Source organism: Marmota monax, unplaced genomic scaffold (genome assembly GCF_021218885.2).
Source record: "Marmota monax isolate L192 unplaced genomic scaffold, Marmota_monax_Labrador192_F-V1.1 WCK01_AAM20220418_F8-fsc00008, whole genome shotgun sequence".
Lineage (NCBI taxonomy): Eukaryota > Metazoa > Chordata > Mammalia > Rodentia > Sciuridae > Marmota > Marmota monax.
Window position 1 is genome coordinate 28,049,062 of NW_026694432.1, and position 26,647 is coordinate 28,075,708.

General features: G+C 47.6%; 1 protein-coding gene across 4 annotated transcripts; it reads right to left on the reverse strand.

Annotated features, from left to right (window-relative positions):
- Positions 1-226: 226 nt before the first annotated feature.
- Szrd1 (SUZ RNA binding domain containing 1) lies at positions 227-25,410 on the reverse strand. Of its 4 annotated transcripts, none has more exons than XM_046468521.2 (4): positions 25,342-25,410; positions 6,407-6,456; positions 4,606-4,857; positions 227-3,326 (listed from the first exon to the last, which is right to left on the reverse strand). In XM_046468521.2, the coding sequence occupies exons 1-4, from the start codon at positions 25,390-25,392 to the stop codon at positions 3,224-3,226; spliced, it is 456 nt and encodes a 151-aa protein (XP_046324477.1). In that variant the 5' UTR covers positions 25,393-25,410; the 3' UTR covers positions 227-3,223. The 4 variants fall into 4 exon arrangements, with proteins under 4 accessions (XP_046324477.1, XP_046324476.1, XP_046324475.1 ...); XM_046468520.2 differs by having other exon boundaries at positions 4,606-4,860; XM_046468519.2 differs by lacking the exon at positions 25,342-25,410 and adding an exon at positions 20,622-20,744.
- Between the last annotated feature and the right edge of the window lie 1,237 nt (positions 25,411-26,647).

A 26,647-nucleotide genomic window follows, 5' to 3' on the forward strand; every position in this document is an offset into this window, starting at 1 on the left:
CAGGAAGTGCCCCCAGTCACCATCTTCCTGACAGAACCCATGGATGCAGGATCTCTTTCCCTGAAGCACTAAGAAATGGAGCCTTTGTCCCCAGATCCACATACCACCAAGCCCCTTCCCTCACCTGAGACTCTCACTGGGAATGAGCAGAGGTAGTCCCCCTGGGTTCAACAGCCAGCCACATTAAGAAGGTAAGAGGCCAGGGGCTGAAATGAGGACAAGGATCTGACAAGTTTAAAACATGTATTTAAAATACAATTTATAAAATGCTTAATCTGCCGACTCAGGAGCCCGCGGTGCGGGGTGGGGTGGGTGGGCAGCTCCCTCTACATCAGCAGAGCAAGACTGCGGGGTGCGGCCCTCCCTCCCAATCCCTTCTGTTCACACACCCAAGGGGCCCATGTGCACCCCTGGGATCGCACGACCACGAAACAGGACCCCAGAGGTTTCTTTGAGTCTCTGCTTACCAGGGAGGCTAGGTGCAGCCCTGCCGGCCCATCCCTGAGCAGAGCACCCCCAGATGGGGCAGAGCAGGGTATGGCTGGGCAGGGCAGGGCTGGGCGGGGCAGGTGGGCTCTGGAAGGGGCTGATGGTAGCAGATAGGGTGTTGCCTCCTGCCTGCAGGTGGGGAGCACCCTGATTGAGTGGGCTGAGAAGGGCTGGTCACCAGGCCGGGACCCCCAGCTCCTTTGGTTATAGGCTGACATCAGAGTAGTGGCTCATGGGAAGCGGTTAGCTGGAAGGGCTGTGGCCTGGCTCATGGGGTCTGGGAGGAGCTGGGGGAAGGGACAGTACCATGAAGGCAGATAAAGGGGCAGCAGCTTCAGGTTCCTGCCCCTCATCCCCCTGGGGATTTCCAAGCCAAAGCCTGCAACTTACTTAAAAAAAAAAAAAAAGAAAAAAGAAAAAAAAAAGCACTTAATGAAAGACAACTACAAAAAGAAAAAAGAAACAAAAACAAAAACACACACACACACACACACACACACCAAACCGTTTTCCCATTGCCCCTCCCACCTCCCCCCACAAGTCTCCTCTTTCATTTTTTTTTCTTTCATTTGCCTGCCACTTCTCCACCTGGGAAGCCAAAGATGTGACTGTTGGTGGGTGGTGACAGGCACATGTGGGCAACAGCTCCACCTTTGGCCAGAGGGACGTGGGAGAACCAGTCCCTGCCAGGTTCTTAATCTGCAGAGCCCCACCAGCTGGTCTGCCCTTGGCTCCCACTGGAGCAGGCAGGACAAGAACAGGTGGTCCTGAGGACTGGGCAGTCGGCACTTCTCTGGCCTTCCACCTGGAATACCTCTGTATCCTTCTCCCAAAAGACAGTCTCACCTGAGACTATTACTTGAGGATGGGCACTGGACATTTAGAAGGTGGACACTTGGTCAGGGCAGTGCATGTTAACATAGCAGCCAGTGTTCTTCCTGTCCACTCCTGGAGGTGACCGTTCCTCCTGCGATTGAGCTCTGCTCTAGCACCGCTCCCAGACACTTCCTGGCTTCCCAGTTCTAAGGCTGTGCCGTGGACTAGTCAACTGACAGCTGGCCCTTCCTCCTAAGGGGAAGATGTTTTGAGACATACCTGGGCCTGACTTACCACTTAAGGACAAGGCTGAGACCAGGTGAACCGAGGTGGAGAGAGCCTGAAACCCTAGCCTGCCATCAGGGCTGCCACAAGATGCCCTAATCCAAAATCATGCCAACCATTCCAAACCCCACCTGCTAGCCAGGAGTGTGAGGCCACCTGGCTGGCTGGGGAGGAAGGTGCAGTGTGCTGGGAGGGACCAGAGGGCCCAAGAGGGGGCAAGGTGTGTAGAGCTGCTCTCTGGGCACTTGCCCTCTAGCTTGTTCTGCCCAAGGAGCCAAAGCAAACTTCCAAGCTCCAGGGAAAGGAGAAATCATCTTCATTCCAAGTCCTCACTCTGGAAAAAGGGGTGAAGGGTGCCCAGACCACTGGGAACTAGTTGGCCATCCATCTTTGCAATGCTTCTTCTCCCAACTCTATTCAGACTGGTCTGTTCCCATGGTACTGGTTTCACATAGGAAGCACACCAGGTACAGGGACTGAGCTGAGGCCACCAATGGAGTTGGAGCACTCGCAGACCCTTCAGAGTTCTATCCTCGCTGGAGTGGGCAGGTCTCTCTACCTTCTGACAACACTGAGCAAATGGCCCGAAGTCCCGGAGCCAGACTCTCTCCTGGTCTTCTTGTGCTGACAGCAAACACTTGACAAGCCTCCTATCCCTTGCTCCTAAGGCAGGAGTACAGCCTCACTCTCTGATGCTTCCTGCTTTCCTCTAGAAGTAGTAAGCCTGGCTGGTAGGAAGCCACCCTGAGGGGTAGGGGAAGGGGAAGTCTGTCACTTTCCCTATCTCCCAAAATACTAGAGGTGGGGTTGGCACCCTCCCCAGGCTCTCTGAGCCTACAGAGCTAGCCCTGTCTCCAGGCAGGGCCAAGAGGCCTGGAACCTAGCTGGGGGAGGGAGGTAAAGGCATGGGGTGCTCATCTGTCCTGGGGCTACAGAGCCCTGCCCCTTTTCTGGGCGGCAGTAGGAATACAGAAGCTAAGCTCACCAAAATCCTATTGGTTAATGTTTCTAGCGAATTTCCCAGAAACATTTTTAAGTAGACTACCAAACTACCCTTTCTCAATTAAAAATTCATTAAACTGCTAAAACCCCTCCCATGCACTTTCCTTGCAAATCAGATATTTGTATAAACAAACAAAAATAGGAAGGAAAAAAAAAAGGAAAGGATATTTTCAAATGGAACTTACTTTTTAAGTGATGAAGACATGCACTTGGGGGTGGGTGGGTGGGTGGGAGTTCTCATTTGTGTTTTGAAATCCCAAATTAATGAGCATGATAAACTGTTATTGCTGGCACTGGCTTTACCCCAAGTGGCCGAGTGGCACTGTCTGACTCTCTACTCTGAGTCCTTGATGGGACCCCCAGCCCCCCCCCAGCCCCCACCCTTTCCCTTTCCATTGACTTGGAACAGCCCTTGTTGATGTGCCAATCACAGTGGGAAGGGGAGTAAGGGGGGAGGTCACAGTGCATGGGGTTCAAGGTCACAGTGGGCGGAGCAAGGGGGATCACAGTGCAAGTAAGTCAGGTCGTTCCCTCTGCTCAAGTCCAGCTGTCTGCCACGGCAGTGCAACCCGTGGTGGACGACCCAGGAGGTGGTGATGGCGGCAGCGGCAGCATCCTTTCTTGCCTGCATTTATCTGCGCTGTTTGAAGCCTTGTGACCCATCGGGACCCAAAGGCTGTCTGATCACATTATTGGGCTGCCTGCTGTCTTCGGGCTGGGAGATCCTGGTTGGCCTGAAGGGGAAGATAAGAGGAAGGACTGAAACAAAATATAAAAGATGCCCCCAAATCATAAAAACAATCATGTTTAAAGCTGGGGTGGAAGTCACAGTGGCTATCCAGCTAACTCTGGTTCCATAAGCCTGCTTCTTTGGCAAGCAGGCTGGAACATTTCCTAGTTGGGAGATCCAGGTGGACAGGGGTTGGTGGTCCATGCTCACCTCCAGCAGCTATAGCATTCTCCCCCATTTGGAGGCAGGGGGTTGCTCAGGAGCCCGTGCTGTCCAGAAGGCATAGATTTTCCCGTGTTGGCCAGGTAAAGACCCCTAGCCATTAGCTCAAGTGAGCCAGCACCCTCCATTCTGCCTCCTGTGTGTCTCTAAACCATGTAGTTAGTGGCTGACCAATATTACTAGAGATGATGAAGGAAACGGGCTTTTCCACTCTGGGAAGGTGAGGACTGAGAGAGGAAAACAGATAAAAGATGTCCCTTCAAAGTAAGGGCAGGGTCCAGGTGCAATGGTGCATGCCTGTAACCCTGGTGACTCGGGAAGCTGAGGAAGGAAGATTACAATATCAAGGGCAGTTTTAGCAACTTAGTGAGACCCTGTCTAAAAACAAAACAAAAACCAAAAAGGCTGGGGATGGGGCTCAGTGGTAAAGCATCTCTAGGTTCAATTCCCAGTACCAAAAAAAAAAAAAAAAAGTTCAAAGATTAGTTCTTTAAATCACAATATATCAAATCACCAAAGAGTCCATTCCAAGTTAGACCATTTTAACAAATACTGCTTCACTAGGAAGTGACAAACTGATATAGTGTAACCTCTGGTACTGTAGGGAAAAAGTACTGAGAATGAGAAAGAATTTAGAAAATTTGCACAGTGGGCTACTGGAGATCCAGAATATAACACTGAAGCACTTAACTGGTTGCTCCCTACCATCCACACAGGGCTCAGCACCCTCTGGCGACTTGCTCGTTCACAAGGGTGTGTGATGACTTGGTGAGGCAGGGATTTACCACTGACCCATTTCTAGAGATTGGGTGACAGGTTAAGTGGTTCTCAAGTGGCAAATTTTGACTCGCAGTCTGTGCCTATAGCCTCTACAGCACCGCCGTTGTGCTTGCAGACTGACAACAACCCCCACCCGATGGCATCAGCCCCCCTCCCCAGGCCTCCAGAGCCTGCCAGGCCACTGCAGTGCAGACTGAGCGGGCCCAGCAGGCTCCTCACTGGTCTGCACACAGCTAGGCCCTGCTGCTGCTGCTCCTCCCAGGGTGGCCGGCCACACTCACCTGTCGAGGATGGGTTTCTCCTGCTCTTCCTCAGGGCTGGCGCTGCCCAGGATCCGCTTCCGGGCCTCGGCGTACTCAGCCTCCCGCTGGGCTAGGGACTTGACAGGAAGGGCTGGCCTGCTGGTGGAGTTGGGGCTGCTGACCACACCGTTGCTGGTGGGCCTCTTGAGGATGCGGATCTGTGGAGGGGGCCCCGTGGGAAGGCTATCGTCTTGAATCACAATGGGCACTTTGGGAGGAGATTTGGATTTCCTGCTGACAAAGAGCAAAAACAGCTTCACAAATCCCATCCTTGACCAGGAGGCCCTCTAGCCCCATGCCCACCTTTGTCACCTTCTTCCCTCTTTCCACTAACTCTATTCATCAGCCTCTGGCTTCTGACCAGACATTCAAATTCCCCTCAAGAAGGGTCTCTCAAGAAAGCCACCTTGTCACCAGCTCAGCAGCACCCAGGAACTGCTGCTCAGCTCTAACCCCTGGCCAGGGGCCAGAATGCTTCCTCAACCTGGGACTTCCACCCATGTCTACCCACGGGCACAGCAAGCACCATCTGGCCCCTGAGGCAAAACAGTTCATGTTCAAAATCCAATAACCTCAGTTAAAGTCCCAGCCTTCCTATGAAGGGCAGTGTCAGAGGCAGGTGGCCAGCCTGGGTCTCCACCACATGGGCTCCAACCACACACTGCCAGAACCTGTTGCACCACACTGCCCCAGCCTTCCGCTGAGAGCGACCTGTCTCCCAGAGACCAAGACATCCGACAACTGAGTCGGCCTTTCCAAAGAGCTGAGCAGAGAAACCTCCTTCCCCAGGGTTCTGGTCTGCTGGACAGCGGCGGGGCTGGGATGGAGGGTGAGCCTGAACAGGGCTTAGCAGTGCTCAAAAGAGAAGCACTGCTCAAAGTTGGTGGGTGTACACATCAAGGCCACATGTCCACAAGGAGAGGTGGAACTAACAAAACGGGAAACAGCACAGGGAGGGAGAGGAACAAAAGCCACAGGAGGAGAAAGGAACCAATGCAGGAATGACCCCCCACACCAGCCACCAGAACCCTCCCCAAGCTATCAGCTAGCTTCAGAACCCAACAGACACACAGGGGCCTTTTCCAAAGCCAGGGCTATCGGGAGGGCTAGGGACCTGAGGAACAACAGGGGGAGGGGCCTGGGGTAAGGACAGTGCACCTACTGAGACAGACAAGGAGCCAGAGTTCCCTGGGGAACACCATGCAGCCTGTTGGGCAAATCCAAGTCTTACCCTCCTTCTGCTGCCTGTCCCTGGGAAAAACCAAGCTACCCAAGCTCAAAGTCAACTGTCACCTGCTCTGGAAACTCATTTCCTCCTCTCCGGGGTGGGGAACAAAGATATCCTTAAAGATCTCTCAACTTCCTAGACTCTTTACTTTCAGGATCCCCTCAACTGCCAAATCACTGCGGCCCCAGGGAAATCAACTGTCCAAACTCCTCATATCACAGAGGAAGAACCTGATTCCAGAAGGGACGACTTACCCCAAACCTCAGAGCAACTGGGCACAGCCAGGCCTAAAACTTAAATGTTGCAACTTGTCACCTCGACTGTCCACCAGATGACCTCACACGAGGGGACCACTGAGGTCAGAGGCAGGAGCAACACCCCGGCCTCACTCCCAAAGCCTTGAGCCACCATGCCCTGGTCCCCAACTGGGAGGGAAGGGTTTGCTGCCCAGGAGCCTGGCCTGCTAAACCTAACAGCCAGCTGGAGAACACCGCTGACTGCACAGCTCTCCTTGGCGGGAGCACAAGTTCTCAGACCAGACAGCAGCCTTACCTCTCCTTTTGTGTGATCTTCAGTTTTTTTTCCAATCGTCTGTCTATTTCCTAGAGGAAAAAAATGTATATAAAAAGTGGAAAAAATCTCTCTCAAATAAAAACTTTCGTCTTTATTTTCAGAGCTAAGGGCAGTGTCTTCTCTAGCCAGGGACACACGACTGTGTCCTTTGAGATAATGGAGGCAGACTAGACTCTGGGGTTTGGGCTCCTGGCTGCCTCTGTGGGTCCATCTCCTCCTAGTCCATGGCCACAGCAATGATTCTAGATATTGTCCAGCTGGGATCTTTGCACAGGCTCCAGACTTCTGGCCTGTCCTTCACCGAGCCACTCAAATCAACTTTCTGAATACGTGTGATCATGTTACTTCCCCACTCAAAACCCTTCAACTGCCTGCAGGGCCACATCTAAGCTTGGGAGCAGCCTCCCCCACACCTCCTCCTGTCTTCTGTTCCCATCCTGCACCATGGCAATCCCGAGCCATACAACCCGAGAACCCCAGTGCTGCTCCACCTGGCTCCAAGTCCTCTACCCCTGCAAGCTCCCACTTATCCTGCAAAACCCAGATGTCGCCTCTCCTTTATGAAGTGTTGCTCCTGCGGTAAACACTCCCTGTCACTTTCCTTCATGGTCACACATATTAACTATTTTGTAGTCTATTTCTTACTGGTATGGACTTGAACTACATCACCTAGCAAAAGGCTTAGAGTAAAACAGAAGCCTAATATTTATAGAATTGAAGTGCCTAAGTCTCCTAGTGCATCTAGGAGAAGGGACAACAGGATTCCTCTTGGAACTAGAGCCTGGCAGGACTCAACTAACACAAAACCACCACTTTAGAAAGAAGCAGAGAGAAGTCAGGTTGAGAAAAACAGAAGAGAGTCCACCGTCTAACACATCTGGCCCTGAATTCCCACTGTGCTGGGCCTAACTTCCTGTCATGAGCAAAACAGGGGCACCCTTGGCAGTCTGAGCCAACAGCTCCCAGGACAAGAACTCTGTGAAATCTCCATGCATGGGGATTGGGGGTAAGGACTATACACAGGGCAAAGGCCAAACTTCCCAGCTCTTGGGCTGTCCCACTGTTTTCTTTATGTCCTTTTCTTTATGGGGTGGGGGGATCATCTAGCTATTGGAAAAAAAATACTATATGCAAAATTATGTGTTTCTCTGGAGAGCCAATCTCTTAACAGCAACTCTCAGCCAGGAGTGGTCAGCCCCACCCACCAAGTGGCCAAGTCAAGACATGCTTGGTTGTCATTACCAGGGGAAAATGCTATTGGGTCAAGGCCAGGGAAACTGCTAAACATCATACAATGCACAGAACAACCCCCACAAGGAATTAACTAGCCCCCAGAGTCAACAGTGCTAAGGTTGGGGAACCCTGATTGGTAAGATACATGGGATTTTCAAAAAAGTCCATCACATGCAAAATATTCAGCCATATGGCCAGAAGGTCTTAAGATTTGCTGAGATGCCTCAGAGCCTTGTGTGTGGTGGCCCTTTTCATGAGTGCTCTGTGCTGCACGCTACAGTTCACAGGGGCAGTGCAAGCTGGCCAGCTCGAGCCAAACCTTCTGAATTTTCACTGATTCATTTGAGCTACTCACTATGGGAAAAATTCTTTCTAGTAAATTAAACAGTTTATCATTATTTTGGCTATAATACCTTTCCATCTTCTTATTTGTATCTCTTATAAACAACATGGAGTTAGATGGAATCATATGAAGCTAGATTTAAATCCAGCCTAACATACCCACCCTGAGTGATGCTGAGCTAGGTTTAAGTCATATTTGGCAAGCACAATACACGCGATTCTGAGCATTTTGGAGTTTCTGGAAGGCTGGGGAGGTGCCAAAATGAAGCCTCTTAATCTACTCCAGCTTGGAGCAAGTTAAGTGCCCAATGAACATTCAGTGATTACACTGAAAAGGTTCACCAAGTAAAAGAATGAGAATGACCTGGATGCTTCCGTGAACTGAAAGACACACAGAATCTGTGCCCTCTGTAGAGTTTACATCAGAATTGTATTAATTCTATTAACACCTGCATTATGTCATGCTTAACTAACCCCAGCTACTTGAGAAGCTGAAGCAGGAGAAGAATTTCAAGTTCCAGGCCAGCCTGAGCAACTTAGTGAGACCCTGTCTCAAAAAAAAAAGGCAGGGAACAGGGATGCAGCTTAGTGGTAGAGCGCTTGTCTGGCATGCACATGCTCATTCAATCTCAGGATGGAATGTGGGGGGAAGGGACCGTGTTATTTCCTGAGTAAATACTACATCTCACCTGAGTCTAAAGCCCATCACCTTTTAAGGGTTCTTCAAGAATTTCCACAAATAACGTCTTGTTTCATTAAAATTCCACACTGTATCACATCACTCCAATCTGAAAATAGACTGCCTATTCAAGTTCCTCCATCATAAACACAAAATTTAACATCTGTGGGATTCAGATACCTTCCAACAGAGTTGAGACCAAGTGCCTGGCACAGGCTAGGCAAGCAGCCACACTACACGCAGCGGCACACCCAGAGAGTGAGGGTACTGACCATAGGCCACCAACTTCTGGCTGACAGGGCCAGATCCATTTCAAGAAACTTTGAGTTCAAGATTTTTAATGGAAAAGCTCTGAATTTTAAAAATTTTATAAATCTCACTTTATCACTACGAGGGAGGCAGAGGCAAATGGGTCTAATATATTAGCTAAATCTGAGAGGTCCCTCTTCTCTAAAACTCTAGGAAAGATAATCTGCCCAGCACACAGACCTGAGTGGAAGACCTTCAAAAGAATATTATGGGGGGCTGGGGATGTGGCTCAAGCGGTAGCGCGCTCGCCTGGCATGTGTGCGGCCTGGGTTCCATCCTCAGCACCACATACAAAGATGTTGTATCCGCCGAAAACTAAAAAATAAATATTAAAAAAAAAAAGAATATTATGGGGGCTGGGGCTGTAGCTCAGTGGTAAAGTGCTTGCCTGGAAAATGTGAGGCACTGGGTTCGATCCTCAGCACCACATAAAAATAAATAAAGATACTATATGTTCATCTATAACTAAATAAATATTTTAAAAAAAAAGAATATTATGGGGCTGAGATATAGCTCAGTTGGTAAAGTGCTTGCCTTGCATGCACAAGGCCATGGGTTCAATCCCAGCACCCCCCCAACACACAAAGAATATTATGGGTCATATCTAAGTGAATGTGCTTTTGTCTCCAAATAACCAGCCTACTTGGCATATAGTTTTATTGGTTTAAAAAATGCCAGACATCAAGGGCTGGGGGTACAGCTCAGTTGGCAGAGTACTTATCTAGCATGCACAAAGCCCTGGGTTCAATCCCCAGCACCAAAAAACAAAACAAAACAAAACAAAATAAACCAACAAACAACAACAACAACAACAAAAAAAAACCATGCCAGACATTAAGGTAAGCCACTGGTAAATGTCATTAGATATTGATCCTGTTATTTCCCCCAATTCCACACCACACTCTGTACTGCAATAACTAAAACTCCCATCCAACCCCATCACAATAGGCAGGATGGCTTCAGCAGAACTGGAGAGGGATTCTTCCATCAGATTACAGAATGGAATACAAATCCAAGCAGCTCTGGTGAAAAGTGGATCCTGGCCATGGCCAGATGGCCAGTCAAACACTAGCATGCTGAGAGTTATCCAAGCAAGACGGGGAGTGCTTTGCCGGCAGTTGGAGAGGTTACCGTGTCTCGCCCTTGGAATCTGTCCAGGTATCATGAGTCAGTCTACTCTCTGCTTAGACAAGGCCCTGCAGCCAATCTGCTCTCAGATTCTGCTCTGGAAAGCTGAACCACATTAAACCTTTCCTACAGGATACACTACAAGAACAGACATCTCCTACAGAGATTCAACATCCCAATGCAATCAAACAGGCTTCACACAAACATGGGCCTGAAACTAGGAATGGAATTACCAAGGGGCACCCTCTCTCTTTACAAGGATGCACAAATCCCTGCCCATGGTCAAGGCACCTGTTTTAGAGGATCAACCTCCATGGCTAGTGCAAGAAACACATAAGCCCTGACTATTCCAAGTGGACACCGGGGCACAAGGCCAGTATAATGGCATAAGCACATTGCAGGGTGTGGCTAAGGTCTGCTGTGTCATGGCTTCTCCTCCTGGAAAGGCTCTTTGTTTTTGCCAAGTAGCACTGAGCAGGCTCCAGATTACACGGTGCTCTGATGAGTGAGGTGGCTTCTTTTCTGGGTCCCAATCCTAAGCAAAAGGTTTGCTGTTGCCAAACTTGGGCATGGCTTGCCTGTGGCATTACACCACTACAAAAACATAGGACACGCTGCTGCTTTTTTTTTTTTTTTTTAGTTGTAGACGGACACAATATCTTTATTTTATTTATTTATTTTTATGTGGTGTTGAGGATGGAACCCAGGGCCTCATGTGTGCCAGGCAAGCGCTCTGCCAATGAGCCCCAGCCCCAGCCCAGTACATGCTTGTTGTTCTCAGAGAACAGGCAAAGCCAGAGGGAACAGTGGAGGTGGGAAAACAAAAGAACCAGGAGGAAAGGAGGTGGTTTTAGACAGCCTGGCCCTGTGGGGAGGTAAAGGAGAGGCCACAACCATGAGGTGACAACATCTGCAACAAGCTGACCTGACTGCAGCTTGCAGTGAGTGTGCTCACGGGAGCCTCCAGCAGAAAGCTGCCAGGGTGGAAGCCTAAGAGTGCGCTGGGGACAAGGTCATTCCGAAAAAAGAGGGCAGGGAAAGAGCCACCCAGGACAGCCTAATTTGTTACACAGTCACAATCTGTGAATGGAACAAAGAAGACAAAGAGGACAGAAATGTGCCTGCAAGGCCAGGCCCATTATAGCATCAGGCTCACTCCCTTAACATTAAGAGAATGAGAAAGGAAAAGAGAGGAGAGAGGAAGCGTAGGAAAGGCAGAGGGAAATACGCAGGCCATTCTGGGCCTTGGAGTAAAGTGCAGCAACTACAGCAACTCAGATGGAATGTTCAGGAAATAGACTATCAACTCACCTTGGGGTGATGAAGCCCTGGGGGATTGACTGCAACTAGCCAAACTCACAAGAGAGAAAGTGAACAAGCCCAGATCCTCACCTGTCACTCTGCGAGGGTGGGAGTGGTGTTCTGCCTTTACCGGTGCCTTTCCTGCTGCTACCTACTCAAGAGCCACCACCAGGTGTAACAGAACCAAGGCAAAGGAACAAACTGCCCTGCCCCATCACACCCGGCTCTCTGGTCACTAAGAAAGAAGGAAAGCTGTCTTGATTTAAGTGGAGATCTAGAGACAGCACCCTTGGTTCTCAGCTCCGATTTGGTAACACAGTGATTAAGAAACTTCCTGGATAATGTGCCTCTCACATTCAAGAAAGACAACTGGTCTTAAAACTCCCTGTGAGGGCTGGGGATGTGGCTCAAGCGGTAGCGCGCTTGCCTGGCATGCGTGCGGCCTGGGTTCAATCCTCAGCACCACATACAAACAAAGATGTTGTGTCCACCAAAAACTAACTAAATAAATAAATATTAAAATTCTCAAAAAAAAAAAAAACCACTCCCTGTGAATCAATATGTCCCACAGGGTCAACTGGTCTTGTCTGGTGTCCTTCAGTGTCTAAGTGGACAGGGAGGGGGGAGGGAGGATGTAGAAGAGAGAGAAAAGGGATTTCTCTTGGAATCAGAACCTGGCAAACACTGATTAACACAGACCCCAAATTTTAGAAAAACACTTAGGAGGAGATAAGACACTGAAAAGGAGTAGAAGGCAAGTTCCCATAACCACATTCTGGCCCTGAACTTCCACCATGGCAGAACCCATGTTGGGCCTCAGCTCTTCAGTCCCAGACAGGACACTCATGTCCCTGGGCAGGAGGTGGCCAGTACTGGGCTCTTCTGGCAAAGATCTCTCATTAAGCTGCTTCATGCTTCCCATATCAAAAGTCTGGATGAGACTCTGGCTTTTCTTGTGCAGCCCCAATTCCACTTAGGAATAAAGCAAAGAAATTTATAAGGTAGAAGCAATCTACAGCAGCAAAATCTGACCTAAATCAGATTAAAAGGTCTTCAGTGGTGGAGCATTTGCCTGGCATGCATGAGGTCCTGGACTGGATCCCCACATACACGATCTCTGTACACTTAGTGTGCAACCCAAAGAGATTTCTCCAAACAATTGTCAAGTAGATTTGTTTAGTTTTGCTTCATCCCCTGCCATTCCCCCCCCCTCTCTGTCTCATTCTCTCTCAGTGGTATTGAGAATTCAATCAACTATTGAGCTACATCTCCAGCCTTTTTTATTTTGAGACAGGATCTCGCTAAATTACCCAGGGTGACCTTGAACTCCCTATCCTCCTGCCTCAGCCTCTGAGTGTACTGTTTCTCTGTTAGTGGCAATAATAATGACAGAGTCCTACCCCAGCAGGACTGGCCTCCAATGTTCCTTCTTATTCTACCATCCCTGGCAGTTCCAAACAGGGAAACACCCAAAGTCCTATCACACCAAGATGATTTCACAGTGGCGCTTTAGGATCACTGTCAGGTTAAAAACTAACTAACTAACTGAACTTGCTGGGTGCAGTGGCGCAGACCTGTAACCCCAGCAACTCAACAGGCGAAAGCAGGAGGGCTGCAAGTTTGGGGTCAGTCTTGGCAACCTTGTGAGACCCTGTCTCAAATAAAAAAGGTATGAGGATATAGTTCAGTGGTAGAGTGCCCCTAGGTTCAATCTCCACTACTACAAAAGAAAAAAAGAAGAAAGAAAGAAAAAAAAAAAATCTGAAGTAAACAGAAAAAAAAAAAAAAAATCTGAAGTAACCAGAGATCATGTGTGCGTGCATTGTATAGTTGTATATATAGAACAAATAATTCAAATAATTCTTACTTGCTTGCCAGGAAAAAAACCACCCTTTGCTTTCCTTTCCAAGTGCATTCAGCTTTTAGGGCGTTTCTACGCTGGCCAGCAGGGAGTCCCTTGGGCAGTGCTTTGCACTAGCTCTAGCCTGTTACCCAGCGTGGGCGGTCTTTCTCATATAGCCAGTCCAAACCAAGATGAGCGTACATTCCAGGCCTGGTACAAAGGAGTATAAAATACTTTATTCACAGGTTTAATATTGATTATATGCCGAAATAAGGCCATTCTGATACATCGGGCTCAACAAAAAATATTAAAACTTCACCTATTTATTTGCACTTTTAAAAGGTGGCATCTAGAACATGTAACACAAGTGACTCTCACTGTGCCCTCTGCTGGACAAAACTGTCTTGGAGTCTAAAAAAGCTGCCAGGGTGGAACAATGTCCAGCATGTCCAGCACCTGGGGCATGCTGCTTGCTGTGTGCACCTGTGATAGTGGGCCCTGTCAGACTGGCTAACAGCAATGAGCACTGACATAGTGCGAGGGTTGGCTCAGGCCCTTCTCTGGATGACTTTCACCACTTCTCTTCAATCCAACTCTCCAAGCCCTTGCAGCCCATTCACCCTGAACTCGTCAAAGTCATCAAAGACCTCCCCTGCTTCCAAATTCAGTGGTGAATTCCAAACCCTCATTTCCCTCAAGCTCTCAGCAGCACCTGACAAGGCTCAAGGGTCCATCCAAAAAGAACTTCCCAGGTGGGCATGGTGGCGTACACCAGCGGCTCGGGAGGCTAAGGCAGGAGGATCATGAGTTCAAAGCCAGCCTCAGCAAAATCGAGGTGTAAAGAAACTCAGTGAGACCCTCTCTCTAAATAAAGTACAAAATAGGGCTGGGGATGTGGCTCAGAGGTAGAGAGCCTCTGAGTTCAGTCCCCAGTAGGGTCCTCCAGAATAAGAGAACCTTCCAGACACTGCTTTAGGTGTCCTGTCTACCTCCCTCGTAGCTTCTTCCCACACTCTAAAGAGGCTGGACCCCTTCTTGGGCCATAGGTTCCTCTTCCTCGTCTGACCCTTGAGATTTGGATATCTCTTCTTCTATGTCTACAATGGCTTCTTAAGTGGCCACACCTAGGCTCACAGCTTTATGAACACCAATACTTAATTTCTGACTCAATGCTCCCTAGATTTCAAAAAGCATCCACCTTCTGCAGTCTCAGCAATTCCTGTCTTCCAGGGAATTCCAAAGACTTGGGAGAACTCTGATGTCTCTTTCAACAGGACTTGTTGCGCCTACTCTCAAAACACTCTCTTAACTTTCTCCATCTTCCTGCTGCTGCCATCCTGGTGCAAACCGCCAATGATCTCGAATGGACAGCTGCAGCTGCTTCCTACTCAACCTGTCTCCCTCTCTCACCCCAGGCGGGCTCCATCTCTGAGCACATCCACAGCCCTCTTCATTTCTTATTTTGAGATAAGGTCTTGCTAAATTGCCCAGGCTGGTTTGAACTTGTGACCCCCTTACCTCAGCTCCTCAAGTGGCTGGGATTACATGCATGCATCACTGCACCAGGCTTCTGTGCTTCCACTCTTGCTTTACAGTTTATTTTCCACATGGCTACAGTGAATCTTTTAAAAATCAAGTTAGCTCTGACCATGGCTTCCTATGCAAGGTGCTATCATCCACTATGGCCTAAGGTCTCCCCCAAACCTGGCTCCCTCTGACTCCTCTCCCATCACTTTCTCTTCCCACATGTGTCTACTACATCAGCCTCTATGTATCCTCAGACAATAACAATCATGCCCCAGCCTCAGGGCCTTTGCACTTACTGTCCTCTCTGCCTGGGATGCAGAGAGGTTTGTCACAGACTTCCTTGACTCTCTCCTGTCTCTGAGAGGCCTTCTCAGACCACTTCAATGGCACCTCTACTACAATCACTTTCTTTTAAAAACATTTTTTTTAGTTGTAAATGGACACAATACCTTTATTTTATTTATTTACTTTTATGGTGCTGAGGCTTGAACTCAGTGCCTCACACATGCTAGGCAAGTGCCCTACCACTGAGCCACAACACAGCCCACCACAGTCACTTTCTATGTCCCTTAATCTGTTTTACTTTTCTTGTGTGTACATATGAATAATTTTTTATTTGTTATTAATTATCCCCACTAAACAGCAAGCTTTGATGGGATATAATTTCTCATTTTTCTGAGTGAACAGAAAGCTTTGAGAGTAGGAATTTCATGCGCTGCCTTTTTCCAGAGTGCCTAGAACTGTACCCGACATATATTAATGAACAATCCAAATGAAACAGGATTTTTTAACCAATACACCCAATTTTACAAATGAAGAGGAATCAATTCAGAGAAGGTATGTCATAAGCCGAGCAAACAGCACATGTGTGTAGTCACAGCTACTTGTGGGCTGACACAGGCAGATCTCAAGTTTGAGGCCAGCCAGGGCAACAGAGCAAAACCAGACGGTGGGGGGAACAGACAGAAAGACAGACACACACAACACATTTCTCTCTGTGGGAGAAACTTAAAAAATTCCCATCTTGAGATAAGACTATCTAGCTTTGGGTACTTCTTCAAAGGATGTCCATGGGGAAGCAAGGCCTTGTCACCCTTTATTCAGCAGGGGCCCAGGTACAAAATGTGCTCAGGATCTAATGGCTAACTGGGCAAAAAGGAACACAACAGGGAACATGCTAGGTGAAGCTGGGGTTGCAGGGAAGCAACTGTATTCAAAATAAGAGCTAAGGCTGGCTGGACGACGTGTGCAGCTCTGAGTTTGATCCCCAGAACCAAGAACACACACAACACTAAGGCTGCCTTAGGTATTTCGTGGTGAGGGCAGCAGCAGCCACATTCTCCAAGCACTTGTGCCAGATGTAAGGCACCAATGTCCTCCTGTCACCACCTGGAATTCTCATCACAATCCCTGGGCTGAATTGAGCCTTGCTCAACACTAAGAAGTTAGGTGACGTGCCTGAGGTTACAGAACCAGTAAGTAACTGCCCAGAAGCCTAATCCTCCAGAGGAGGGAGCACAAAAGTTTGAGAGTGGCAGGAGAGTGGCAGCAGAACCCAATGAGGTGGGAAAAAGGCTGACAGGTGGCACCACCCACCTGCTTTTGCATCCATGCCAGGCTGATACAAGGCCAGGTGCCCTGAGGAAGGATTGAACCAGCGAAACCAACCTCCACGTTCAAACTTTGCAGAACCCAAAGGCAAACAGTTCTTCAGCAGAAACCAGACCCAGCAATTTAGATGAGTCCCAGGCCAGAGGACCTCAGAAACTTTGCAAATTCCCATCTTGAGACAAGAATGTCTACCTTTGGGTGCTTCTTCAAAGAGTCTGTGTGGGACAGCGAAACCATGTTGCCCTTTAAAGTAACAGGAAGTCAGGGAATATGGTGAGGAGACCTGCCCTATAAGTAAAATAATAGGTAAAGTCTAATGGGGCTCCCACCTTGTCCAGTTTTTTTTTTAAATTGCTTTTCCCTTTCAGTTTTTAAATAACACTATGAAAAGGCACACAAGTCCTCAGAGGCAGCAAGAGAGAGAGCTTCAGTCAGTCTTAGGAACTGTGGCCCCGGCTGAGTCGGGAAGAAGGTCTCGTACTCAGAGCACCGGCCCACTCTGCTCCAGCACCATGCAACGGCACTTTACTAAGTGCTTTACAGAACTCTCCTCCAGGCAAGGTAAATGCTATTAATTCAATATCACAAATAAGGAGGATGAAGCTAAGAGAAGCATAGGAAGTAATTCAACCCAAAATTAGACCTGTCATTTAAATACCAGTCTTCTGACTTCTACTGCCACCAAAGGAGAAAAAAGGGGATGTTTACTGGCAGAGGGGGCTTACCTGTTCTTTTTACCATCTCTAACAGAGATGTCAAGGCTCCTCTCCCAAAGAAAATATCAGGTACACTGATTTTGGAGGAAGGAACAAAGTCACTACACCCCCCACCCTCCCAATTTTACGATAATACCCAAGAGTGCATGTCTCAAAGTCCAGTAAGATTTCATGGTATTTAGCAAGGGACTGAATACACAATGCATTCTAAGCCTGATGGCTAATTGGGCAGAAAGGAATACAAGGGGGAACACGTTAGGTGACGCAAGGAAGACAGGAAAACAACCAAGACCCAGATAAAGGCATCCAATTCAATAATTAAAAATAACAAACAAAAATTATTTATATATTATCTTTTTCCACTTGGTTAAATATTAAAAAAAAAGGTTATCTCCCAATATGACCAAGATTTCAACCAGCAGTCACTCTCAGTATTTCCATCAACTACAGCCTTATCCATTTGGCTCTTCTGCATCAATTTCAAGTTTCTGAAACCCAAAATTGATTAGCTCATGCAGGCTACAGAAACAGGTCAATCCCAGGTGAGAACAAATAAAATACTTCAAAGGGACTAGCAACTAGTTAATTATCTGGTGACAATCAAATGTAAACAAATCTTGCAAGCCAGTCCCTCAGAATGTGGGCTCAGGACAAAAGTAGAGCTGGGACTGACCTCAGGATTTCCTTTCTAGGACCAGGGTTAATAGCACCAAACACCCCACCAGGTCACAGATGATGAATGTAAAAAGGCACTCTGCCCGCACTGCACACCTCTCAGACGCAGGACCAGTAGCTTGTAGGCCAGGAGATACACAAGTAGACAGCAGAAACGGAACTGACAACAGGAAGGTCACAAATGCCTTTAAGCCATGAAGACCAGAGCGTGAGGGCTGGGAACTTGGTTCTCAAGGTCAATGAAGAGTGGTGACAGGAACTAAGAGCAGCGGCTCATACCTGTGTCTGTAATCCCAGTGGCTCGGGAGGCTGAGCCAGCCCCAGCAATTTAGTGAGGACCTAAGCAACTCAGCGAGACCTTGTCTCTAGATAAAATATAAAAAGGGCTGGGGATGTGGCTCAGTGGTTAAGCGCCCCTAGGTTCAACACCCGGTACCAAGGGGAAAAAAAAAGTGTTAACAGCCTGACCTCTCTAGACTCAAGTCATAAATGTCCTGTACAATCTCATCTAGGCATGATGAGATGAGAATAAAATTATAACTGTATTTATTATTCCTCTTGGAAAGGAATGAATGCTATTTCCTGTGTTCCTCTGAGAGGGAAGGAATGATTTACTGTGAGGGACCCTTCTTCCCCTGCTTCCGAACCAGAGATGAAATCCAGAGCTTGTGACTTATTAGGTGTAACTGATCTACCATTAAGCCACATCCCCAGCCCTCTCTATTATTTTGAGAAAGGATGTCATATTTTGCTGAGGCAATCTCAAAATTGCAATCTCCTGCCTCAGCCTCCTGAGTAGCTGGAATTACTTACAGGTGCATGCTACCATACCAAGCCTGTGAGGAATAGCTGGTCTCAGCAGCAAAGATTTTTTTATCCACATACAGACTACTGTTGAGATTTGTTCCTAACTGCTTGGTTTTATAATTTTCCCAGCAAAATCCTCATATGGTGAGGTGTTAAAGAGAAAGATGTATGGTAGAGGCTAATAGACCTAACACTTAGTCTCACAGAGAAACCCCTGGTTTTGGTGTTAGAGATTGAACCTAAGGTTGCCTTACCACTGAGTTACATCCCCACCCCATTTTATTTTGAGACTGGGTCTGGCTAACTTGCTGAGGTTGGTTTCAGGCTTGTGATCCTCCTGCCTCAGCCTCCTGAGTGGCTGGGATTACAGGCATCACTGCTATGCCCAGCTTAGGCAAAGAAATCTCTACCATCACTACTTAAAAAAATAAAACAAAATTGGATTAAGGATATAGTTCGGTAGTAGAACACTTGCATAGTGTATGGCCCTTGGTTCTATCTCTAGGACTTCAAAAAAATATATATATATAATATACACACACATAAAAATATCTCTCTACATATCCACATACATACATAATTTCAATCTGTACTTTGGCCATAGATTTAAGTAGCTAAACTCAACCTTCTCCTAAGAAACCAACAAATCAATGGTTGTCCTGACAGAAGAAAAGTTTCTATTCCTGTGGGGGAGGTGTGCCAGGAGTGCATAGCACACCTTATGGAGACTAGGGATGTGACCAGCCAGGAACTGACACTACCTGTGGGCAGCCACCACAGTGCAGTAGAGGGGACTAGAAAGTAAGGGCTGCTTCAAGAATGTCTGGCTATCAGATCTAGACAACAGTAACTTTCTCTTGCAGGATTTTACCAACAGTTTTAGAAAGACACACTAATTCTCTTGCACAGTAAGAGGAAAATCAAGAAGGCCTGTGATTGCCTGAATTTCCAGCCCATAGTCCATGGCAACCATGGCAGCTCTCTTGCATACCCAGAGCATGCTGGGAACAGAACACCCAACCCCACGCAGCCTCAATGAAAAGGGCTGAGAAGTTACTACTGAAAAGCTCATTATCCTCCTTTCTTTGAAGCCACAGTGAAACAGATCTTTTTCCAAAGTCCAGGGACAGAATGCTCTGCATGATCATGCCTAAACTGGCCAAATGTTTTGCAGAAAATCCCTTCTGAGAACACTGTAGTCCCTAGAACTCAATTTTTCCAAAAAGACCAGAATAGCAGAGAGGGAGTCACTTCAGGCTTGGTATTCCCGAGTTTGTGCTTTCTGACACCATGACTACCTCCTTGACTGTAAAGACAGAAGGAAATCCATAGCAGATAGCCCCAAACCAATCTTTTTTTTGCCTGCTACCCACTGCCAACTGTACACACTTCATAATGACAGCAGCCAAAGGAAGCAATACAGACCCAAAGAGAAGTGGCACCACACGTGGGGGGCATGGCCTCTTCTCTAAAGAGAGGTAAATCAAAGTTCTTACCTTCTAAATTAAAATCTAGTTATGTCATACCACTGCTAAAAAAGAAAAGGGGTGGTGGTGGGGGGGGGGGCATTCAAAACTCTCCATAGCTTTCAGGATGAAGTCCAAGCTTCCAGAACCAAGTGTAAGGAAGCCCTTCCCAATCTGGGCCCTGCATACCTCTCTGGCCTCATCTCTTTCCACTTAGTCCTGCCAACCCTTGCCTCCCCTCAGCCAGAGGGAAATGCCTGTAGCTCCCAGTGCCTGCACTTCTCCCTCCAGCCTCATCTGCGCATACCTTGGCCCTACAACCTACCACGTGCCCCTCCCAGGCCAAACACAACTTAATTTGGCTGGTCTTTCAAACTTTTTTTTGAGATGGGGCTTTCATTTTTGCTCAGGTTGGCCTTGAACTTGTGATCCTTCTACCTCAGCCTCCCTAGGTCTTTCAAATCTTATGTAGGCATCATCTTTTCTACAGGACAGTCTCTGATTCCAGCCAGGATACCCCACTCAAGGTTCTTCTATAGGAATGTTGCTGTCTTACCTGTCTGACTCCTTCACTGGACAAGGCTTCAGTGCTTGGTACACAATTGGTATTCAATATACGGCACCCAGCATCACTAAAGGGGCAATGTTTAGAAGACTGGCTCATATGGACAGAAAGTAAATATAAATTTGAATTCTTTTTTTTTTTTTTTTTGATACTGGGGATTGAACCAAGGGGCATTTAACCACTGAGCCACATCCCCAGCCCTTTCCTGTATTTTATTTAGAGACAGGGTCTCACTGAGTTTTCCAGGTTGGCCCAGAACTGGCACTCCTCCAGCCTCAGACTCTCAAGTAGCTGGGATTACAGGCGTGTGCCACCACGCTACCCTCAAGACAGCATATTGCTCAAGAAGCACTGCCTTGGTGAAATATAAGTCATATTTTTTGAACTGTCTTTTGATTGTGAGTATAGCCCCTTGGGAGGTAATGAAACAATTTTATAGTAGACAAGTTGTTCATAGTACTAACTGAAAAAGCAAGAGCTGGGCATGGTAGCGCAAGTCTATGATCCCAGTGGCTAGGGAGGCTGAGGCCCTAAGCAACTTAGTGAGATCCTGTCTCTAAATTACAAGTAAAAAGGGCTGAGGATGTGGCTTGATCATACAGTGCCCTTGGGTTCAATCCCTGGTCCTCCCCCAAAAACAGCAGTCTATTCGAATAACATTTGAGGTGTTTCTCAAAGTCAGTCTTTCCCTGAAGACACAACAGCACTCAAATATTGCATATTCTGAAGATAGGCAGGAAACAATGACTTCAGATGTATGCAATGACACAGGAAGAAAAAAAAATTCTATTATGGTCAAACTTTTCTGTAGCACTAGAGGGCAGGAATCACCAAGGACTAGAAGTGCCTCTGGATTATCAAGAGCCTGAACTTTCACTTTCAGAATCAATCAGACCTCATTTGCTAATCACTCCACCTCCACTCAGATTTGGTTTGGCGAGCTATTGTGGTGGGGAGGTGGCCTTCAATGCTCATTAATAGTAGAGAGAGAGGGAAGGTGACCCAAAGCAACTGCCTACATCTGAAAGGCATGAACAGTCCATAGGTAGACAGTGATGTGCACATGTTGCTTCATCCCTTCCATGGCTCCCTCCTTCAAGGTGCACATTTATAAAACCCTTTGTGGAGCTCAAGTTGTGGCTCAGTGGTAAAGCACTCGCCTAGCACATGTGAGGCCCTGGTTCGATCCTCAGCACCTCATAACAATAAATAAAATAAAGGTATTGTGTCCAACTACAAAACAACAACAACAAACTCTTTTTGACACCTGAAAAGTGAATCAAATTCAAGACAGCTTTCAAATAGCTGGGTGCAGTGGTGCACATCTGTAATCCTAGCAACTCAGGAGCCTGAGGCAGGAGGACCACAAGTTCAAGGTCAGCCTCAGTAACTCAACAAGACGCTGTTTCAAATAAAAAATAAAAAGAGCTGGGAGCTGGGGATATAGTTCAGCAGAACACCCTGTCCTAGGAGCTATCCCCAGGATTACAAAAAGAAAGGAAGGAAGGAAGGAAGGAAGGAAGGAAGGAAAGCAAAGCCTTCAAATAAATGCCCAAAGTAAACATTAAAAATGAAAAGTAAGGGCTGGAGTGTAGCTCAGTGGTAGAGTGTATGCTTAGCATCCAAGTGGCCCTGGTTCAATCCCCAACACCAAAAATAAATAAATAGGGCTGGGGTTGTGGCTCAGTGGCAGAGTGCTCGCCTAACACACATGAAGCCCTGGGTTTCAATCCTCAGCACCACATAAAAATAAAGATATTGTGTCCAACTAAAAAAAAATAAATATTAAAAAAAAAAGAAGAAAATTTTTCAAAAATTAAAAATTAAAGGTATTGTGTTCACCTACAACTAAAAAAAAATAAATATTTAAATAAATAAATAAAGGCTAATGCCCAACTCTAAAAGTCCTCCACAGGTCTCCAGGTAGGGAAGCAACAAAATGCTAGCCAAGGAAACCAGCTTTGTAGGACATGGTGGTGCACACCTGTAATCCCAGCTACTGGGAAGGCTGAAGGGGGAGGATTACTGAATTCAAGGTCATTCAGGGCAACTTACTGTGACTTTGTCACAAGGTAAAACAAAAAAAGGTCTGGGGATGTAGCTCAGTGATAGAACTGTTGCTTAGCATGTTTGAGGCCCTGGGTTCAATCTGTGGCACCACCAAAACCCACAAAAACCAGAGAGAGAGAGACAAACAGACAGACAGACAGACAGACACAGACATATAAAAAGGGCTGGGCACATAGCACTGAACTACACCCTCAGTACTTGCCCAGCATGCTCAAGATCCTAGAATCAATCCCCAACCGGTGGGGGAGACCAACTTTGAAATCAGTCTTGTGATCAAATCCCAGCTTCTCCTCTTACTATGAATGTGATCTTGAACAAAATAGGTTACTCCCTAAATCTCAGTTTCCTCGTCTATAACAGAAGGACAATGGTTCAACAGGTCATTTCAAAATTATTTCAATATAAGATACATAAAGAAGCTGGGCACAGGGCTGGGGGTATAGCTCAGTTGGTAGAGTGCTTGCCTTGCGTGCACAAGGCCATGGGTTCAATAATCCCCAGCAAAACACACACACACAAAAAAAAAAAAAAAAAAGAAAGAAGCTGGGCATAGTGTGTGTATACCTGAAATTCCAGCTACTAGGGAGGCTGAGGCAGGAGGATTACTTCCAGGAGCTCTAGACCAGCCAGGGCAACATAGCAACACTCTCTCTCAAACACACACACACACACACACACATATATATATATATAAAATGTCAATGAGGCAAGGTTTGAGGTTCTACCTCTGTTACCTGGCACAAGTTACATCTTTACACCTCTGGGTTTACTCAGCTGTAAAATGGGGGCCTGCATTAGTTGACCTCTAAGCAATTTACACATTCTCAAAAAACTGAAATAATCCCCAATTTCTGCGGAATCCTACATTCATTTTTGTTCCTTTAATTTTCTCCCTACCACATTAAGGTGAGAACTCATGTTCTTATAAAACAGGTGAAGAAAGCTGGGCTTGGTAGCACAGCCTTGTAATCACAGGAATTAGGGAGGCTGAGGCAGGAGGATTCAAATCCCAGGCCAACTTCGGCAATTTAGTGAAACCCTGTAACAAAATTTTAAAAAATTGAGGGTGTAGTTCAGGGGTAGAGCACCCTTGGGTTAAATCTCAAGTACCTACCCTCTCCAGCCCAAACACAAGGTGAGGAAAACCAAAGAAAGGCCCAGGTGTCCTAGAAACTTATCCTTTAAGTCACAAATTATGGCCCAAGCTTTTCTACAGGGGGCAGCACAAGGGGTGTCTGAGTGATTCACTCCCGTTAGTGGAAGGCAATAAACGCCTTTACTGCCTTTACCGGAAATTTGGCATTCTCTGGCACAAAGTCATTGTTAAGCACAGGCCTAGCACACAGCAGACACTCAAAAATTTTGGCTGAATGAATGGATATCCAACTGACAACTGTTATGCCCTATAAAAGCTTTAATTTACTTGACTCAAGCCAAACTCCGAGAAAGCTGGTAGGCACTGAGAACTCCACTAAATGTCCTCTGAACCAAGTACTCCTTCAAATACTCAGTTATGCTAAGTGGAAAAACATAACCGTGGGAGAAATGCTGAACCAGCGGAAAAAACTTCGAAGCCAAGTTTCAACATTCCTGGAGACATACACACCCACTGCTGCGAGGGTCAATTTCCCAGTCTTCTTCCAGGGCACCCTCCAAGGTGCTTGGGAAAGTAAGACCCAGCTCCTGTTCTACCCTGAGACACTCGACTCCCCACATAAACCCTTTAGGTGGATGTCGCTCGAGCCAGCACTGCACAGACACGGACACAGGGACACCAGAGAGGCCTCTTCCCGGCTTTGCCAGGGTCACCATAGAACCAACAAACTCTGCAAAGACCAAATTAATCCCGAACCTAGCTGAACTGGCAGTTCCTACTGAGGTGAACTATTTTCCTACAGCTGCTAGAGGCAAACGAAAACTCCAAAGTTGAGTGGAACGGTCTGTGTCCCCCAGTCCCGGGAATGCAGCTGGTTCACACTTCGCACCCCTCCCCCGGGGCGAGAGGCGGCCGGCCGAGCTCTGGGTAGCTCCGCCGGGGTCCCCGGAGAGCCGCCCGTCGCGGACTCTCACAGTAAGACTGAAAGAGGAAAAAACCCAGGCTCGCCCACCGCGGCGGATGGCGCAAAGCGGTGGGGGATTTTAGCAGAGCGGAGGGACCCCAAGAGGACCGGACGTCCCCGGGTCCGCAGCGGCCTCCTCCCGCTTCCCCCCCGAACCGGGCACGCCGCCCCGGTCCGCGCAAGCACCCCTACGGTGAGTCCCTCCTCCTGCGAGCACATGAACTTTAAAATGGTGCCTCGGGCGGGGGGGCCCGAAGGGAAAGGAAGGGTTCCAGGAGCCGGGGCGAGCGAGCGGGTGCAGGGGCCACGGAAAGAGACCCCAGGTGGCGGGTGGGGCGCCCCGGTTGACGCGCACACGGGGGCGCGGAGGGAAGCGCACCGGGCAAAGGTGGAGACAGAAATGGAACGCGGCCCCTTTAAGAGGCCTTCAAGGCACTCAGGGACCGGGGGCCTCTCCTCCACCCCCGGCCCGGTGTGTGGGGCCCTTCTTTGGGGAGAACCATCCCCGGACCCGTTCACCGGAGTCTTCCCTCACTCCAGGTCCCGCCCGGCCCTGCCCCGGGGCGGCGGCTCCTCCTTACCCCGCTGTCTGCCGCCTCCTCCCAGCTCTCAGCGACCTCCTCATCTTCCATCTTACTCGCCGCTTTCCCTCCTCCCCCAACCCCTCCCCGCGCCTGCGCCCTGAAACGCGCCTCCGTCGCGGGCGCGGGCACGTAAGGCTTTACTCAATGGACCCCGCCCCCGGCCGAGCCCGGAAGAAGCTTCAGGCTAGGGCCCACTCTAACCGAGGCTGCCATCTTGGAAGAGGGTGTGGAAACCGCGCAGCGGCCATCTTTCCTAAGGGAAACGCGTTATTTCTTGCACAGAGTGGGAATTCCACTGAAGTCATCGTCTTCAGTACAGGAAGCGCGTCTTTTGGGACCGACGCAGGCAATTACTGAAAACTTTTCTTTTTAAGTGAGTCGCAGTTTCCCTAATCTGTAGATCATGTTTTTCCTCAGAATTCTGAAAATACACTTATATCTCAACCAAGGATGAAAAACAGCTGTTAATGCATAAAACATTTTCATTTCTGATAGGGTGAAAATTTCTGATTACGGTATTTCCTGCTCATTAAGCAGTACTCCAGTCATCTACTTTATATCCTCTATCGTGTGGTAGAAATGTTACTGTGAGTCGATAATATTGCATCTAAGTGAAGCAACCAGAAGGATTCTCAGCTACTGTTGTCCTGCGTCTTTAATGATAGATGAATACATTAGCATTACCTTTAAAAATCCACTACATTTCTACCTAGCTTTCTTGTATTGTCTTTCTTCAGGATACAAGTGGAGACCTTTTCCAATTCACCTTCAGACACCTTCAATTTGAACAATCTTGTGTACATTATGAAACCGTGCCTTAGTTTCCCTAAGTGTAAAAAAAGAAATAGTAGTAACAACTACCACAAAGGTAGGTTGTAAGGATTAAATGAGTTACAATGCTGAAAAACCTAGACATATCTGACCCTGAGTAAAAATTCTGAGTTAGTTATTATCATTATGGGGTGGAGTGTCTTGCCTGCCTGGGGAAGACTTCTAATTCTCACTTCTCTCTAATCATCCTTTCTTTTCCCAAACACAAAAGGTTGGGGAAAAAAGCAAACACCATGTTTTTTAATCTCACTGACAGGTTCCTCTAGTCCTCTCAGTATTAAAAGCTTCATAATTTTGCAGTGCTTCGTTTGGCTGCTGTAATCAATTTATCCAAATCGGAATGTGTTTTTCTGCAAGTTTTTAGCATACCATTAGTCTTTACAAAGTAACGTTTTCCTGTTGTGAAAGTTTGCAGTTTGTATTCCTTCTCTTTCTTCCCATTACTGGGTATTGAAAGCAGGATGCTTTGCCC